Raw genomic sequence first — 17,937 nt, forward strand, 5'->3', positions numbered from 1 at the left:
GTCAATCCCTAGTAAATGTTACGCCAAAGATACGTGCCAAGTTTCACGGTGATCGGCTGGTTAGATTCCGAGATATCTTGCGCATTCGTTTCGAAAAACCTAGTTCCGAGAGAAACGCGTTTAAAAAGCTTCAGAACGTACGCTTTTCATACGTATCCTTTACTCACTTCTTTTACTCATATATCGCGGCTCACGGTTCTTACAATTCACAACTAAAAATTGAATCCAGAGCCTTCTGATATTCGATTCACCAAAAGTAATACTTGAATCGCACGATCTACACTTTGTAATACCGCTTGAGGTTGTAAACAAATGTGATACAAATTCAATGATTCTGTATCCGCCCGAAACACGTCGTTTTAAAGGCTAGGACGACCTTTTGTATCTAATTTCCAAGACTTCAAACGACCATTTAAAAACAAAGAACAAAAGAAAATCAACTTTCTCGAAAATTGTCAAACTGTCCTGACCCCCTTGACACTAGAACTAAAGCACAAGAACACAATTATCCCTTATTAAAAAGTCATCCAAATCACTGAAATGCGCGACGTTGGCATTCACTGTGTGTGAGAAAAAATTATAAATCTCCACCACTTTGGTTAGCTGCAGCGTTAAGGAATTTCTATCGTCTACAGATCCGACGATAATGCAGCAGAGAATTGGATTAATTATCATCGAAGGTGGGATGATTGAGAGGGAGCAGCAATTACTTTCAACGTGTCAAGTCGCGTAACGCTAGATCCAATCCAATTGGATCGTTTCCCGATAGATCGTTTTCGCGCGACGTCGACAAGGTGTGAAATGTACGAAGGTGGCGCGAGATTCTAATGAAAGATTCGACGAGAATGCTCTTTCCGGCAGGCCTGGGCACGACACCGAGTTCCGGATTATTAGCTGACTCGTTACTATTCCCGTGTAATGTATTCAGGCGAAGAGTGAAAGTGACTGCGAACGGACTGAATGAACTTGCAAGATATATGTCACTTTCCCAACGTCGGATCGATGAAAAGACGATTGAATAATTAAATATCGCCTGTGAACGGCGATTATCGTTTACATTTCGCGCACGTGCATGCATACGTATCGTATCGTATCGTATGTATGCACATTTCGCAGAGATGGTCGTCGCGAAGAAAGGGAAATCGACTATTTTTCTATTTTTTTTTTTTTTTCAAATCGCGAGGACAAATATTCGGGCTGGCCAAAAAGTGGTTTGCGTTTTCTTCTACATGAATGTATGTACTTCTAAAATATACTTGTACCTCTTCATGATATATATATATATATATATATATATATATTCTAATAGATAATGTGTAATATTTTCTAATACATTGTATTTCTTTTCTATTAATTGTACATCTTGTACATATTTTTTAATATACGTTCATCTTCATGATGTACGTATGTATAGTCTGATGGACGATAAAAATCTTCTAATAGATAATATATATATCTTCTAATATATTATATATATAAACATTTTCTAATAGAGGTAAATATGTATATATAATAGATATATAATAGTCTTGTAATAGATAATATACATATGTCTTCCAGTATAAATATTATATATACATTTTCTAATGGATGTCTATATATATATATATATATATATATATATATATATATACACANTATAATCTATATAATATAATATATTATAATATATAATAGATAAATAATAATTTTCTAATATAATCTATATAATATAATATATTATAATATATAATAGATAAATAATAATTTTCTAATATAATCTATATAATATAATATATTATAATATATAATAGATAAATAATAATTTTCTAATATAATCTATATAATATAATATAATATATAATAGATAAATAATAACTTTCTAATATAATCTATATAATATAATATAATAGATAAATAATAATTTTCTAATAAATAATATATATATATATATATATCCTCTAACATATTATACGTAGCCTTTCATTTTGCACGCGAAAAAACCGCAGATACCTTTTTGGCCAGGCTGATATATAAAATATAACACCCGATGAGACGACACAGATAATTTGGACACTATAAAAAAAATAACACGTCGCTTGACTGTTGGTTATCAATATTTTTTTCTTTTTATTCGTCGTTCACGTCGAAAAACTGAAAAACTAAAAACCGTTGGAAGTTGAGGTTCAGGTGGGTTATTTTCGATAGCGAGTAACGAACGTCCGTACAGAGGACTCTGCCCGAGCGAGAGATTTCTTTTCACGCAGATTTTCCAAGAAATTTTCCCAAAGAAAACAGAAACGCCCCCCATTCGAAACGAAATCGGTCTCTGAACCACCTCTGAAAAAAGTATTTCGACGCACATTCGTCCGCAGAGGACGATTATTTTCCCTTTTCAAACGAACTCGAAACGCGGTGTTTTTCTGCCTTTCTTTCTCCCTTTCTTCCTTTCTTTTTTTTTTTTTTTTTTTTTCGCCGCGGAATTTCCTCGCGCCAAAGAGAAGGAAAGAAAACCACGCGACTCGCAAATGTGCAAAACGTGACTCGAGCGACCCGACCCAAGTAATCACGCCGAAAAGAAACAAAATACGAAAACGAGAAACTAACGAAGTACGAACGTCTTCGGGGGGAGGGGGGAGGGGGAGGGGGGCCTTTGTAGATCCTCCTTTGCGACGCGCCGCTCGACATTTCCGAAACAACTCGCGGACAATGGTAAGTGTTGGCAAAGCCAGGAAGCGAACAGCATCTTTTTCCGATCGCCGGAACACCACGATTGAACGAACGAGCAGGAAACCGAAAAGAAAAATGAAACGAGAGAATCCAAAAAAAAAAAAGAAAAAGAGAGAAAAAAAAGTCGAACAGAAAATGAAAGAAACGAATAAGAGGATCAGTGAGCGTAGGTTTTAATTTCACACCTCGGTCAGTCCGATGAACGAGAAATCAAGGGGAACGAGAGCTAAGAGCCAAAGGAAAGAAACAAAAAAACAAAAAACAAAAAAAAAAAAAAACGCCGCAGAGTGACAAAGTGCCAGAGAAAGAGAAAGAACGCTTTGGAGGTCTTCCAACCCCCCTTTCAAATAAAATAAAAAAATAAAAAAAAAAAAGGAGGGAGAGAAACAGAAAAAAAGAGATGTATGCAAAAATATTAAAAAAAAAAAAAAAAAAAAAAAAAAAAAAAGAAAAAGACAGGACGCCGTCGACGAGGACAAGTCCAGCCAGGGGATAAAAAAGTGAAACTGTGAGCCAAGATGCATGCGTTGTCCACTTGCAATGTACATATAATACATACACGTATATATACATACATACATACACATATATATATATATATAATATATATAATACGTATATCTTTTTATTTTATCAATAATTTCGAGACAAATAAATTTATATATATATATATATTATATGTATGTTATGTACGCAGCGTAGTTACTCTATTTCTACATACATAGTTGGAACCACTGGTAGTTTACATTACGTAGCTGGCTTCGATGTTGCTTCGTTGCATGACACTTACATATGCTTCGACGCGGTGTATACAACTATATATACTCGAACAATATCACTGTTTGTTCGTTCACCAACCCCCCCTAAACGTTCGCCCAACCATCTTCTTCCACTCCCCCCCCAAACGTTCGCCCAACCCTCTTTTTCCCCCCCCCCCCCCCCCCCACCTTTTACTCCAGTTTCCTCTCAGCAACCGAGAGACTTTTCATTCCAGCAAGATATAACCACCACGCAGCCTCGATTCTTTAACGCTCCGTGATCAAGAAAGAAGAAGAAGAAGAAGAAGAAGAAGAAGAAGAAGAAGAAGAAGGCTGGTACAGAAAGAAAGAGAAAGAAAGAGAGAGAGAGAGGGAGGAAGAAAAGAAAAAAATTTACCACGACCTTTCGTTGTCCGGGGGCAGAAGTGCACTTTGCTGTCGGAACGACCTCTAAAACCGCGTTGGAGGGTTGATCTTTTTTTCTTCCCTTCTTCTTCTTCTTCTTCTTCTTTCAGCCGAAAGAAGAGTAGTTGCAGTTTTCGGGGGAAAGAGACATTTTCAATTTTGTTTTCAATCTCGCCGGCTCGTTTATCGCCGGTTATTGGAGAAGAAACTGGTGAGAAAGAGGAGCGAATTTCGAGTTTCGCGGAAACGCGCGGAGCGTTGAAAGAATCGAACACGAAGGTGTTTCTTTGAAACGGAACACTTTCGTTCGAAAACGGCTGACACCGGAAAGTAAGAGTAGGTAGGACGTTCGAAATCGTTCGAGGGTGCAAGAGCACCTCCTTCGTTCGATACATAGCGCGACACACCTTTCCTCCTAGTGATTCTTTTTTCTTCTTCTTCTTCTTCTTCTTCTTCTTCTTCTTCTTCTTCTTCTTCTTCTTCTTCTTTTTCATACTTTGACACTCCCTTCGTTTCCCCGAGTCTCGGTGATTTTTCACCAGGCTCCGACAGATCGATTATTCGTTTGCTTTTTTTGTTTCTCGATCGCTGCTACGTCGAAAAACTGTGTACGAGCCAGTCGGTGACTTTAAGACGCTGATGTTACGCAATTACTGACCTCGTTCACGTTTATTGATGCAGCTCGACGCCTCCTCCCTCGTTCTTCTTTTGAAATCACAACGCTCGTAGTCGGACGTTCTACGCTGCGGCGCGAAACACCAAACTCGACGGAGAAAAGCGTCTACGCTTTGCATTCCAAAATTCGAGTGGAAACGGCTGTTTCAATTTCATTTTACAGCGATTCGACAATTTTCTTTTTTCAAAATGTCAACGCAGGTCAATGAAACATTGTTTTTCAAACAATTTGGGAAATCTCTCTTCTGCGGGGAATTAGAGGAAATCAACAATTTGGAAACAATTGTTCATAAATTCGACAACAAAATATAAAAGTTTCTCCTTTTCTTTTCAAAATTCAACGAAGACTCTACACGCTTGTAAACCAGAAGGTTTCAAACGAAAACTAGAGTTTCAGTTTCACTTTGCAGTAACTCGACGATTTCTTCGTCGATTCCTCCTTTCGTTTCACAACGTCAACCAGGTCAGTAAAAGCATTTGGGAACAATTGCAATCATAAATTCGGCGCTCAAAATATAAACCCTCTTCCTTCATTTTTTTTTTTCAAATTTAGAAATAGTTCTGCGTTTTCTTTCGTCCCGATTGGTTCGTCCGAGTTTGTTTCTCATCGCGATCGATTCTTTTCTACCATCTCCCGTTGATTTCTCTAGATTAAGTTCACAATTAGAAACAGAGAGAGAGAGAGAGAGAGAGAGAGAGAGAGAGAGACAGAGAGAGAGCGTCACAGAAATTTCAGAGCTGACATTCAAAAGACATTGACAAAATAAAAATTTCTTTTTTCTTTGCAAACATGTCTGTTCTTTTTTCTTCATTTATTGATTTTTTCATTATTTAAAGTTCCGCATCAAGCACTTGCACGGGTTATTAGAGACTCTTGGAACTAAATTTATTATAAATTATAATTATATTGTTATTAAATTTATTATAAATTATAATTATATAATTATTTATTTATTATAATTATATAGTATTTATTATAAATTTATTATAAATTATAATTATATATTATTTATTATATATTATTTATTATTATCAAATTCATCGTAAGTTTTACAATTCTTACAATTTATTATAAAGGTTAGACTGTCTTAGATTTGCATTAGCCTCTTGCGCTGGCGGACTGATTGCGGACCATAACGAGTGACCAAACCCGTACGCAACACAATTCGTCGCTTTCCTTTGCTTTTGATTTCGTCAATGTGATATTCACTGGATAGAAATTACAGAGAAGCAATGAATTTGTTATTTGTTTCGCCTGAGTCATACTTAAATATACCTCAGAAATAAAACTCAGAAAATATTGCAATTTTGAAAAAAAAAAAAAAAAGAAAATTCTCAACGTGCGTCATTCCAGCGCAAGAGGTTACAGGTCGATCTCTAACTCCGACGAAATGAAATTAACTCTTAACTGGGCTGTCTGCTTTCGAGAGTGAACGTCCATCTTGAAATCTCTGAGGTCGCTCTCTCCTCACCTCGATTCACCAAACGCGAAAACCCTTTTTTACAACCTGCCCTTCCGTTTCGCCATCGTCATCATAGAGGACCGAAACGTATCGTTTCCGATCATTCCTAGAGGATACGAATTTTAATTTCTGCTACTCTCACTCTCTCGCGGGACGAGCGCCGCTTCGCTCGATTAAATCACGCCCGTTTTTTTTTCTCCCCGCAGGAGTACTCTGTACAGTTAACATTCCGGGAACAATGGCTGGACGAACGACTGCGGTTCAGCGACTACGGAGGTAAAAAAGCGAAACACACGCTCCAACATTCATATATTATAAAATTTATATCGTCGCTATAAAATTTATATATATATTATAAAATTTATATATATATAAATTCGCTATAAAATTCGCTATATATTATAAAATTATTAAATACGTTATTAAAATTTGCTATAAAATTATATATATATATTATAAAATTTATATCGAGGATATATATGTCCTCATACGTCACGCGTGTGTATGTGTTTCGTCGTTAAAATTGCAGGTCGTCTAAAGTATTTAACGTTGACGGATGCGAGTCGCGTTTGGATGCCGGATCTGTTCTTTTCGAACGAGAAGGAGGGACACTTTCACAACATTATCATGCCGAACGTATACATTCGTATTTTTCCCAATGGTTCCGTTCTGTACAGCATACGGTACATATAATCTACATTATGTTTCATTAATTTGAAATTCAATGTGATTTATAGCTATATATATATATATGTGGCTCGATTCAATTAAATTTAATTGAATTTAATATGATTTGTAACTACATGCACTATCCGCGACTCGATTTCATTAAATTTAATTGAATTCAGTGTAATTTACAACCGTGCAATTTGTAATTATTATAATTATACTGGGTGTTTGACGTGAAACCAGGCCACCTGAATATATCTTCTCTTTTAGCGAGTGGTTCTACTAGGAAAATCGTTCCCAACTTGAACTAAATAAACAGACAAATCGGACTATTTTTTTTTTTAAATATCTTTTTTTTTTTTTAATGTTTCTTGAAACTTTCTGTACTGTTCTCCATTCCGTCGGGTAGCTCGTGAAGAGATGTATTCAGACATGTTTATGACAAGGACTTAAAAAATTTTTAAATTAACGCGTTTAAGTTACCCCTTTGCGCTGGCGGACTGATTGCGGACCATAACGAGTGACCGACACCGTGTAGGTTGTTAAAGACTCTTGGAATTAAATCTATTATAAATTATAATTATATTATTATTAAATTTAATAATAATATTATTATTTATTATAAATTTAGTCTTGCAATTCTTATAATTTATTATAAAAGTTAGACTGTGTTAGATTTGCATTAGCCTCTTGCGCTGGCAACTCGTCGCTTTCTTTTTCTTTTGAACTCGTCGATATGATATCACTGGATAAAAATTATTAGAAAAGTAACAAACTTATCATCTGTTTTGCCTGGGCCACATTTAAATATACTTGAAACTGAGAAAATGTTGCAATTTTGGGAGAAAATATTCTCGACGTGCGTGGCACGTCATTCCAGTGCAAGAGGTTAACTACTTGCGCTGGCAACTGATTGCGGACCATAACGAGTGACCGAACCGTATAGGTTATTAGAGACTCTTGGAACTAAATCTATTATAAATTATAATTATATTATTATTAAATTTATTATAAATTATAGTTACATTATTATTAAATGTATTATAAATTATAATTATATTATTATTTATTATAAATTTAGTCTTACAATTCTTACAATTTATTATAAAGGTCAGACTGTGTCAGACATATTTGTAATAGCAACTTTCGCTTTCTTTTTCTTTTGAACTCGTATTACTGGATAAAAATTAGAGAAGTAACAAACTTATCATTTAAATATACTTGAAACTGAGAAAATGTTGCAATCTGGGACAAAATATTCTCGACGTACGTGGCATGTTATTCCAACGCAAGAAGTTAAGGAACGATTAGAGGAACTACAATAATATTCAGATGGCCTGGTTTTCACGAAAACACTCTGTATAATTATAAATTATGTCACAATATATATATTTATCTTCCAAATATATTTTTCACACCGTAAAATTTCGAAAATATTCCCACGTTGCAGGATATCATTGACGTTGTCATGCCCGATGAATTTGAAACTGTACCCCTTGGATCGACAAGTTTGCTCATTGCGTATGGCGAGTTGTGAGTATACTAACATCTCGAAATTCCTCGTTTTTCTACAGTGATGCAAAGGATTTAGGTCACGGATAACACACAGAGATCAATTGACTGTTCGTTTCGTTACAGACGGTTGGACAACCGACGACTTGGTATTCCTGTGGAAAGAGGGAGACCCTGTCCAAGTTGTTAAGAACCTGCACCTACCACGGTTCACGTTGGAGAAATTTTATACCGACTATTGCAACAGCAAGACGAACACCGGTGAGTAATAAAATGGAACGAATCCCGAGAATTTGTTTTCTTTTTCTCTCTCTTTCTCTCTGTCTCTCTCTTTCTTTCTCTCTTCAACGTCGTCCTCGAATCGTTGAATCGTTGACGACGATTTTAAGAAATCAAGCACGAGGTCTAACAGAGAGATTCGATCGACTTTTGCAGGAGAGTACAGCTGCCTGAAAGTTGACTTGCTGTTCAAGAGGGAATTCAGTTACTATCTTATTCAAATCTACATTCCCTGCTGCATGCTTGTCATTGTGTCCTGGGTATCGTTCTGGCTCGATCAAAGCGCCGTGCCGGCTCGAGTTTCACTTGGTAACGTTTTCAATTAAAGTCGAGAAATTCCGTTCCGCTCTCGTTCGTTTCGAAACGCTCAACGGATCAAAAGTTTGTGAGGCTTTCGCGGGTCTGAGAGTAAAAACGGGGAGAAGAAAGAAAAGGAATGAAAGAACGCTCTTCGATCTTCTCGATCCTAATTCGTTCTTCTCGAGTAGTATTATGAATTCACGAACTTTTAACCCGTCGAGCATTCGCCACTTCGGCTCAGCTCAAAGCGTACTCCACGGTGGCACGAATTTCCTCGAATGCCGCGTGCATTTACACAGCCGATTGTATCATCCGGTTTCTTTCTCGCCGTGAATTGACTTTGGTCATGCACAAACGTGACCATTCGGCAAGTTGAAATATTCTGTACGAATGTGGCGAACAAACGAGAGTAGCGTTTGCACGATATTTCGTTCGATATGAAAGTTTGAAAGGCATTCTAATATGTTTGAATATATATTCCTTTTTTTTTTTTTTTTTATTTATTTATTTTCTTCTTTGAATGTTTCTTTCAATCTTGCGTGGAAACGAAGATAAAAATTTAATTTGTCGATAAAAATTGTAACCTAGTTGTAACTTGCCACTGTACACATGCGACCACGTATATATAAAATATTTCTTATGGCTGCAATTGTATATAATATTTCCAATATTTTAAATTTTCAACATGAAAACAGGAAAATAAAAATTCAAAATTTATCGATAAAAATTTTCCTGCTTACAGGAAAACTCGCCACTGTGTACAATATATATATATAATAAAATATGTATATATTTTATACATAATTAATATATAAATTACTATTATTATTAATATATAAATTTATATATAAAATATATATTAATATATATATATATATATATAAACGCATAAAATATATATTAATATCGTTCAATATTAAACGTATAAAATATATATTAATGTCATTTCAATTTCATGACAATTAAATTTCTTGAATTGAATTAATGTCGTTTCAATGACAATTAAATTTTTTTAATTTCTTGAACTACAAATTAATGTCATTTTGATGACTATTGAATTCCTTGAATGAATTATACAAATGTCATTTTAGTGACAATCAAATTTTTTGAATTTCTTGAATTGAATTAATGTCGTTTCAATTTCATGAGAAATAAATTTCTTGAATTAATGCCGATTCAATGACAATTAAATTTTTTTAATTTCTCGAACTTCAAATTAATGTCATTTTGATGACTATTAAATTCCTTGAATGAATTATACAAATGTCATTTTAGTGACAACCAAATTTCTTGAATTGAATTAATGTCATTTCAATTTCATGAGAAATAAATTTCTTGAATTGAATTAATGTCGTTTCAATGATAATTAAATTTTTTTAATTTCTTGAACTACAAATTAATGTCATTTTAATGACTATTAAATTCCTTGAATGAATTATACAAATGTCATTTTAGTGACAACCAAATTTCTTGAATTTCTTGAATTGAATTAATGTCACTTTAAACGACGATTAAATTCCTCGAATTTCTTGGACTGAATTCACATCATTTTAATGACAATTGAACTTGGTAAATCTGTTGAATTTCTTGAATTGAATTAATGTCAGTTTCAATTGAACTTGATTACATTAATGTCACGTTTCAGTGACAATTGGATATCTTGAATTTCTGGGATTTTCGAAATTTCCACGAACTGAATTAACATCGTTTCAATGACAACTGAATTTCTCGAATTTCATTGCTCGTATCGAATGTCAATGAAATTCAATTAAATTAAATGGCAATTAAACGAGTTTTAATGACGAAAATTGAATTTCCCGAAACTAGGTGTGACCACCTTATTGACGATGGCTACGCAGACGTCAGGAATAAATGCCTCACTGCCACCAGTCTCTTATACAAAGGCTATCGATATTTGGACAGGCGTTTGCTTGACTTTCGTATTCGGCGCGCTCCTCGAGTTCGCCCTAGTGAATTACGCGTCGCGTAGCGACATGCACAGCGACAACATAGAGAAGAAATATCCACCGTCTGAAACCGAGCAATCCACGTCGATGGATTTACCATCTGATCAAGTCGAACCAGACAATTCGTCGAATTTCGCTATGGTCAGTACACAACGACAATTGACACTAGCTGTGTTGTGATGTTACGTCTAAAACCGCTTGTTTTCACGCCAACATTTGTTTCTTTTTTACCATCCTCCTCCTCTTTCACTTTCGGGACATAAAAAGAATCGCATCCACCTTTTTGTCCCTCCCCTCGAAGAATTTTGTGTCTAATTGTCGATTGCACTTGTCGATTTTTTCTTTTTCTTTTTTTTTTTTTTTTTTTTTTTTTTTTTCTCGGTGATACGTGACGATTATGTTTTTTTTTATCCCGATTGAATCCTACAGTGTGCGTCGTTGTCGTTGCCATTTTCTTCTTTCTTCGTCAGTTTTTTTTTTTCTTTTCTTTTAGAGAAACTTTTCGATTAGACATGTATTTCTCTGACTTCGTCTTTTCGTAGTGTTACGTTATTACGGATTACAATTTGTTTCTTTTTTTTTCTTTTTCTTTTTTTTTTTTTTTTTTACGCCTGTCTCACCTCGTCACCCACCTCTCTAACCACAGTTATGATTTTCTGTAGCGTAGCGAGAATCGATAAAAGAAAAAAAAGAAAAAAGAAAAAGAAATCTCCTGGCAACATTCATCTTTGGTCAGTGATAAAAAGCTGCGTTTTTCGATTATTTCGATCGTCGATGCACGACGACTCGCGAGGATGACATCGAGAGAATCGTTTTTAGAAGAACGAATGTTCTCTTCAGTTTCACAAGCTTCTTTTCGTTCATTTTCCTTTTTTTTTTTTCTTTTTTTTTCCTTTAGTGATCATACCTACATATACTTTATTATTAGCTACTCGCAAGATGTTTCACAAAGCATAGAGCATTTAATCGTAAGATTCTTTTCTCTCTCTCTCTCTCTCTCTCTCTTTCTTTTTTTTTTTCTTTTTTCTTTTCCTTCTTAACGATATAGTTGCCTGAAATGTATGACGTTGAAAAAAAAAAAAAAAAAAAAAGAAAAGAAAAAAAAACAATTCTGAATCTAGACCACCATAACGTACATTCATTCTATTATTTTATTTTTATTATTATAAACTGCTAGACCGGATATGATGGACCACTTCAAAATTCTCTACAGGTAAATAATTCTTAACTTAAAAGTCTAGTTACTTTACTATTACATAACTTGACTCTTTTTTTTCTCTCTCTCTCTCTCTCCCCCCCTTTTTTTTCTTTCTTTTTACAATTCAGTAATGTGAGTCTTTCAGCTTATTTGGTAAATAATCGATTAGTTTTAATGGTAATGAACATTACATATTTTTATAACAAATATGCCTGCCACCATAGATAGTAAGAGACTCTTACGTTTCTCGTAGTAACCGTTTCGTCTATTCTACATATAACCTGTGAGAAAATGCGAAAAGCTAGAGATCGTGAAAAAAAAGAAAAAACGTAAACGTGCTCCGCGACATTACGTTCGTTCGAATCGATAGTAGAATATATATATATACATATATATATACAGGGTGTAACGCGATTTTTCTCCTACTTACAGCCTTTTTTTTTGACGAAAAAAAGTTTAAAACAAAAGTTGAACGTTACAAGGTGTACAGTAGGTATCGATAAAAAAAAATTTCGAAAACTGTTCGTTTTCATAGGTAGATCAAAGTCACTTTGGATGAAACAAACGGGAACACATAATTTTTTTCCCACCGTATCGTAGAGAACATCGAGACGAATTCGAAACACATGTTACACGATATTTTTATTAACATGTCACTTCATTTACAGTAATGGAAATCGTTGCCTTTCGTTGCGGAAATCTATCTCTGTACACTTTTACATTTGATAACGTGTCGAACATATCGCGAGGATTATTTTGTAATACGTACACGATTCTGTACAACGAGTTTTAAGACGAATTTTGTCCATGAATCTTTGAACGCTCATATCTAATGCTCTTTTCAATGAAGCATTCTCGGACATAAGTTTTATATGAACTTTTTTCATCTATTTGACCTAAGTAACACGTAGTCTAAACTTGGTCCCAACCTGTTTGGACACCCTGTATATTTGTATGTTACACAGTTATCCAATACTTTTCAGACGAGTTTCACATTTTCAATTATCGTTGATCAAAGCTGGATGTGTGTGTAGACAGCATTTTCTTTGGCACCACCAGAACACCATAAAAGCTGCATGCTATGTTTGTACAAAATTTTCGGATCGTCCGAAACGAGAAACACATTCTGCTCGTTTAAATGCTAGAATCGTTCTCCCTCGTGATGTTTCTTTTTTTTTTTTCTTCTTCTTCTTCTTCTTTTTCTTCTTTTCGTCGTGAATTGTCCCACCGCGCGAGCATGGATGCGCGAGATCCAGAGAGATAGACAGGAAAATTCACCAGAGCCAGAAAATTATACACCACGATTAGCGTTTCCGTGTTTCGGTGTTAGCTATCCGTTAGCGAAACGATCCTCGAAACAGACAGTCCCATTTTCGAAAACGTTTTACTCAGGGTGGGCCAAAAGTTTCTTCCCACCTATTGTATTTTTTTTTTTCCTTTTTTAAAAAAGGAACTAATTTCAAATTGAAATCCAAGTTCAATCGAGCGCGATCTTTCTTTCATTCGAAACCGTAATATAAAAATATGTAATAAAAGAGAAAAATACGGATTGACTGTAGTGGGAAGTGATGTTTGGCGATCTTTCATTCGATATAATTATCTATATATATATACAGAGTGTTTCGTAACTTGTGTTGACTAAAAATAAAAAAAATAGTGAAAAAAAGTCATATAAATATATGTGCTATCTGTCTTTACGTTTATGAGACACAATGAATTTTCTGTTTTAATTACTTTTAATTAAAAGATGCTCGAAACGACCACCTTGCATTCAAAGACAAGCCTGCACGCGTCTTGTCATCGATCTCGTTACTCTCTCTATCATTCCTGGAATTTGTCGGAAGCCTTGCTCTATTCTATTTCGTAGTATTTCAGCATGTTCAATCGACGTTGCGTACACGATAGATTTTAAATGTCCCCACAAGTGAAAATCTAATGGATTCAAATCCGGAGAACGAGCAGGCCATGCGACAGGACCTCCACGACCAATCCATTTGTTTGCAATGTGTTGATTTAAAAATTGCCTAGCTACTCGGCTAAAATGCGGCGGAGTTGCATCATGCATAAACCGCGTACGAAGTCTAACATCGACTGGAACTTCCTCTGATATTTCGTGTAAACGCGTGATCAAAAAATCAACGTACTTTGTGCCTGTTAGTTTCCCATCGAGAGAAAAAGGTCCAATTAAAAATTTATCAATTATTCTTGCCCATACGTTTAAACTAAATTGGCGTTGACGTCTTGAATGCACAACAACGTGTGGGTTTTGTTCATTCCAGTTATGATTATTATGAAAATTGAATATACCATCCCTGGTAAAACTAGGTTACTAGAGTTTGTTCTGTTTATAAAATTCATTATATCTCATAAATGAAGACAGATAGGACATATATATATATATGACACTTTTCCATTATTTTTCGGCGTACAATCAACTCCCAAAGTTGGTCCCACAAGTTACAAAACACCCTGTATATCGTGCCCTGTCTCTATTCTCACACGAGTACAGCGACTCGTCGCAATTCGGAACATAATCTCGCAAAAAGGAGAAAGTATCCATTGACGCTATCATTTTATCGGAACGCAAATACGTTGACTCGACGAGTCGCTGTAAGAAAACCTGCAGAGATTAGTAACTCGTCTCACCGCGTATGCTATACATACATATGTGTATATATATATATATATATATATATAAATACACGTATGTGCAATATGTAGTATACGTGTGCACAGTGTAGAAGCAAAATCGATATCCTTCGTAAGAACGGTTCGCTTCGAGGCGAGAAAAGAAAGCAAAGACGCGACAAGACAAGACAAGACAAGACTAGAAAAGAAAAGAAAAGAAAAGAAACGAAACGAAACGAAACGAAAAAGAGACGCGCGACTAATGCCCGGGCGTGGTGGTAATTTTTTCAGAAACCTCTGGTCCGACAACCGGAGGACACCATGTCGATGGATAGGATGCAGCACTGCGAATTACATATGCAACCACGAAAAAAAAACTGCTGCAGGTCGTGGCTGTCCAAGTTCCCGACGAGGTCCAAGCGCATCGACGTCATCTCACGGATCTTCTTCCCCATCGTATTCGCTTTCTTCAATCTCGCGTACTGGTCCACGTACCTGTTTCGGGAGGAAGAACAGGACGAGTGAACGTCGACGAGGAAGCGCTCGGATCAAGGAACGTGGCTCGCGGCCATTCCCATCATACCCACATCACCAACCCTTCAACAACCACCACCGCCACCATCGCCGCCACCACCGGCAACAAACCTCATCATCGTTCTCGTCCTCGCCACCACCATCAACACCATCAGCAACCACCACCGCCACCGCAACCACCCCACCATTGTCACCTGCATCAACACCACCAACATTATCAACACCAACACAGTAACATTCAGCAACAACAACAGCCGCAACAACACCTGCAGCTGCAGCAGCGGCTACAACAGCAGCAGCAGCAGCCGCCGCCCCCGCCGCCGCCGGCACCGTCGTCGTTGCTTCACCAACATCATCAAACGTTGCCCTCGCACCACAGGCACAAACAGCATCACCATCCGCAACGTTACCACCTGCATCAACACCCGCATCAACAGCAGCAACCGAGGTCAGCGTCGTTCTCGTCGCTGCACAACGTGATCGAAGGGACGACGACCATCACCGGCTGCCGTTGCACGTCGCCCACGACGAGGAGCTCGCGTCACTCGTTGAAAAGCCTCGCGAGGTCCTCGCCATCGCCCTCGCCCTCGCCCACACCCACACCCACACCCACACCCTCCCCATCGCCCACTACGTCTCGCAGAGCGACGCCGTCACCGCCCGCGGCGACTGTCCGCGCGATCCCGCCGCACGACACCACCGTACGCAGCCGTTTTCAACGACTTCCGGTACCACCACGCGGCGGCGTACCCCACGCAGCCGAGCCGAGGTGCTGCTGGGGCCTTCTACCGAAACGTTGGTTCACCTGCCGAGCGAAAGGCACCGCCGGGATCGACTTCGTCTCGCGTATCGCTTTCCCTCTCATGTTTTTGCTCTTCAATCTCGGATACTGGTCCACCTATCTGTTCCATGGTGACGACGCTGTGCAGAGCCAGAATTAAAACAGAAACACCGAGAGAGAGAGAAAGAGAGAAAGAGAGTGAGAGAGATTCTTCTTCTCTCCGCGGTTCTCTCTCACACGCTGCGTCACCTGGGGAAAACGGAGGAGAACGGAGAACGAGAGGAGAACGACACACACGTGGAGGGTGGCGGTGACGTGGGTCGATACCGTTTGTATCATTCTTTTTTCATTTACAGCGAAGCAACGCTCCAGACTATGAACGATTGTCCGAGGCTGACGAAAACCACCACACGCCTTTCTGAATATCGTCCAAGGTCTGAAGCGTTATCGTCGTTGTAATTGAAAAGGAACAAAATTACAACAGATCCCAGCGAACGTGCCGTCGAAAGTCTGTCTGGTTCTCTGTTCGGGACATACACACCGCGCTAGTTTCGAACCAAGGGGAGGGGGGGGGGGGGGGGGGGAGAGAGGAAATGAATCGCCTCGCGACGAAGTTTTACGTTTTCGTCGTCGAGGCAAGGGAGCGAGAAGGAAGGCAGCTTCTCTGTTCTCGAGGAAAGCTGAGCGCGAAAGAGTGGGAGAGAAAAAGAAAAAAAAAAAAAAAGGAGGATCGGTACGCGCGGAGAATGACGAAGGGTCAAAAACCTTGGGAGAGAGGAAGGTGAGAGGGAGGGAGAGAAAGAAGGGTGCAATCTCTCGACAGAGAGGAGACTTTTCAATAATCCGTGCCTGAAGTATCGACGACCACATTCAAAAAAGACCAAATGGAAAGCGCAACGAAGAAGTAACAACGCTCGGTACGGTAGGAACTAGTCGAACGAGATATTATATTATATATAAATTGACGAAGGTATATATATATATAATATACATATTGCATAAAAACGAGAGAGACGCGAAAACGGATGTGAAACGAAAAAAGAAAAAAAAAAAAAAAAATGGTGTAAGGATCACAAGCTCTTATGCGACCGTATGCATGTTATAATTATACACACACACATGTACACGTACACACGGACACAGACACACACAAACACACACACACACACACACACCTCTGTAACATATATATATATATTCGGAAGACCGCGTGCCACAGGATGATAAATCAATGTAGTGGGCCCTGTATAGCCACGGCCTGTTAACGAACTACATGCGAATAAATTTATAAATAATATAACGTAACTTATAATTGACGACGGAAGCGAGGGAAGAAAGGAAAGGGAAGAGAGGAAATGGAAGAGAAGAAGAAAAAAGGGAGGGGGGAGGGGGGAAACATCGTCGAACGCGAGCAAGTGATTCCTGTGTATAAAAATGGAGAGAAAAAGAAAAAAGAAAAAAAAAAAAAATGATCCTCAGTCTGAACGGGATTTTGAATAACACGAGTGTCGGTGTTAGGCTATACTGTTGACGTTGACCCGAGTTGTGAACCAAAAAAAAAAAAAAAAAAAAAAAAAAAGAAGAAGAGGGAGGACGAAGAAGACGAGAAAAAGAGAGTAAAGTGACATTCGTACGCCGACGTTACGAGAAAGAAAGAAAGAAAAAGAAAAAAAAGAAGAGAGAAAGGAATCGCGTTATCACGAGATACTATACATTTAGATGTTAATTAATCCGATCGAGGCGGTAGTCACCTATCACACGTACAGAAAAAAAAAAAAACGCGACAAACAATTCTCTCTCTATCTATCTGTCTGTCTGTCTATCTATCTGTCTGTCTGTCTGTCTGTCTCTCTTTCACACACGCATACACACCGCACATATATACAACACGATGTAAAACACTCCTTTGGACTATTTTCCCCCCGAGATCGCGGGATCTCTTCAAGTATTGCTCATTGAGACCAGTCGAGACTGAGGATATTGTTCAATGTGAAAAAAAAAGAGAAAAAAAATATATATATATAGGTGGAAAGAAAAAAAAAAAAAAAGCGTAAAAACT

General features: G+C 37.4%; 1 protein-coding gene across 1 annotated transcript; it reads left to right on the plus strand.

The window, feature by feature from the left end:
• Positions 1 to 3,227: 3,227 nt before the first annotated feature.
• LOC122531283 lies at positions 3,228 to 17,481 on the plus strand. Its single transcript, XM_043659088.1, is given in 10 exon segments — positions 3,228 to 3,251; positions 6,121 to 6,286; positions 6,540 to 6,693; positions 8,130 to 8,212; positions 8,318 to 8,452; positions 8,627 to 8,779; positions 10,598 to 10,878; positions 11,915 to 11,950; positions 14,855 to 14,955; positions 14,958 to 17,481. Coding segments are annotated over 10 exon segments (2,214 nt in total). The 3' UTR covers positions 16,039 to 17,481.
• The last annotated feature ends 456 nt before the right edge of the window (positions 17,482 to 17,937 follow it).

This window comes from Frieseomelitta varia, unplaced genomic scaffold (genome assembly GCF_011392965.1).
Source record: "Frieseomelitta varia isolate USP_RPSP 00005682 unplaced genomic scaffold, Fvar_1.2 scaffold_381, whole genome shotgun sequence".
NCBI lineage: Eukaryota > Metazoa > Arthropoda > Insecta > Hymenoptera > Apidae > Frieseomelitta > Frieseomelitta varia.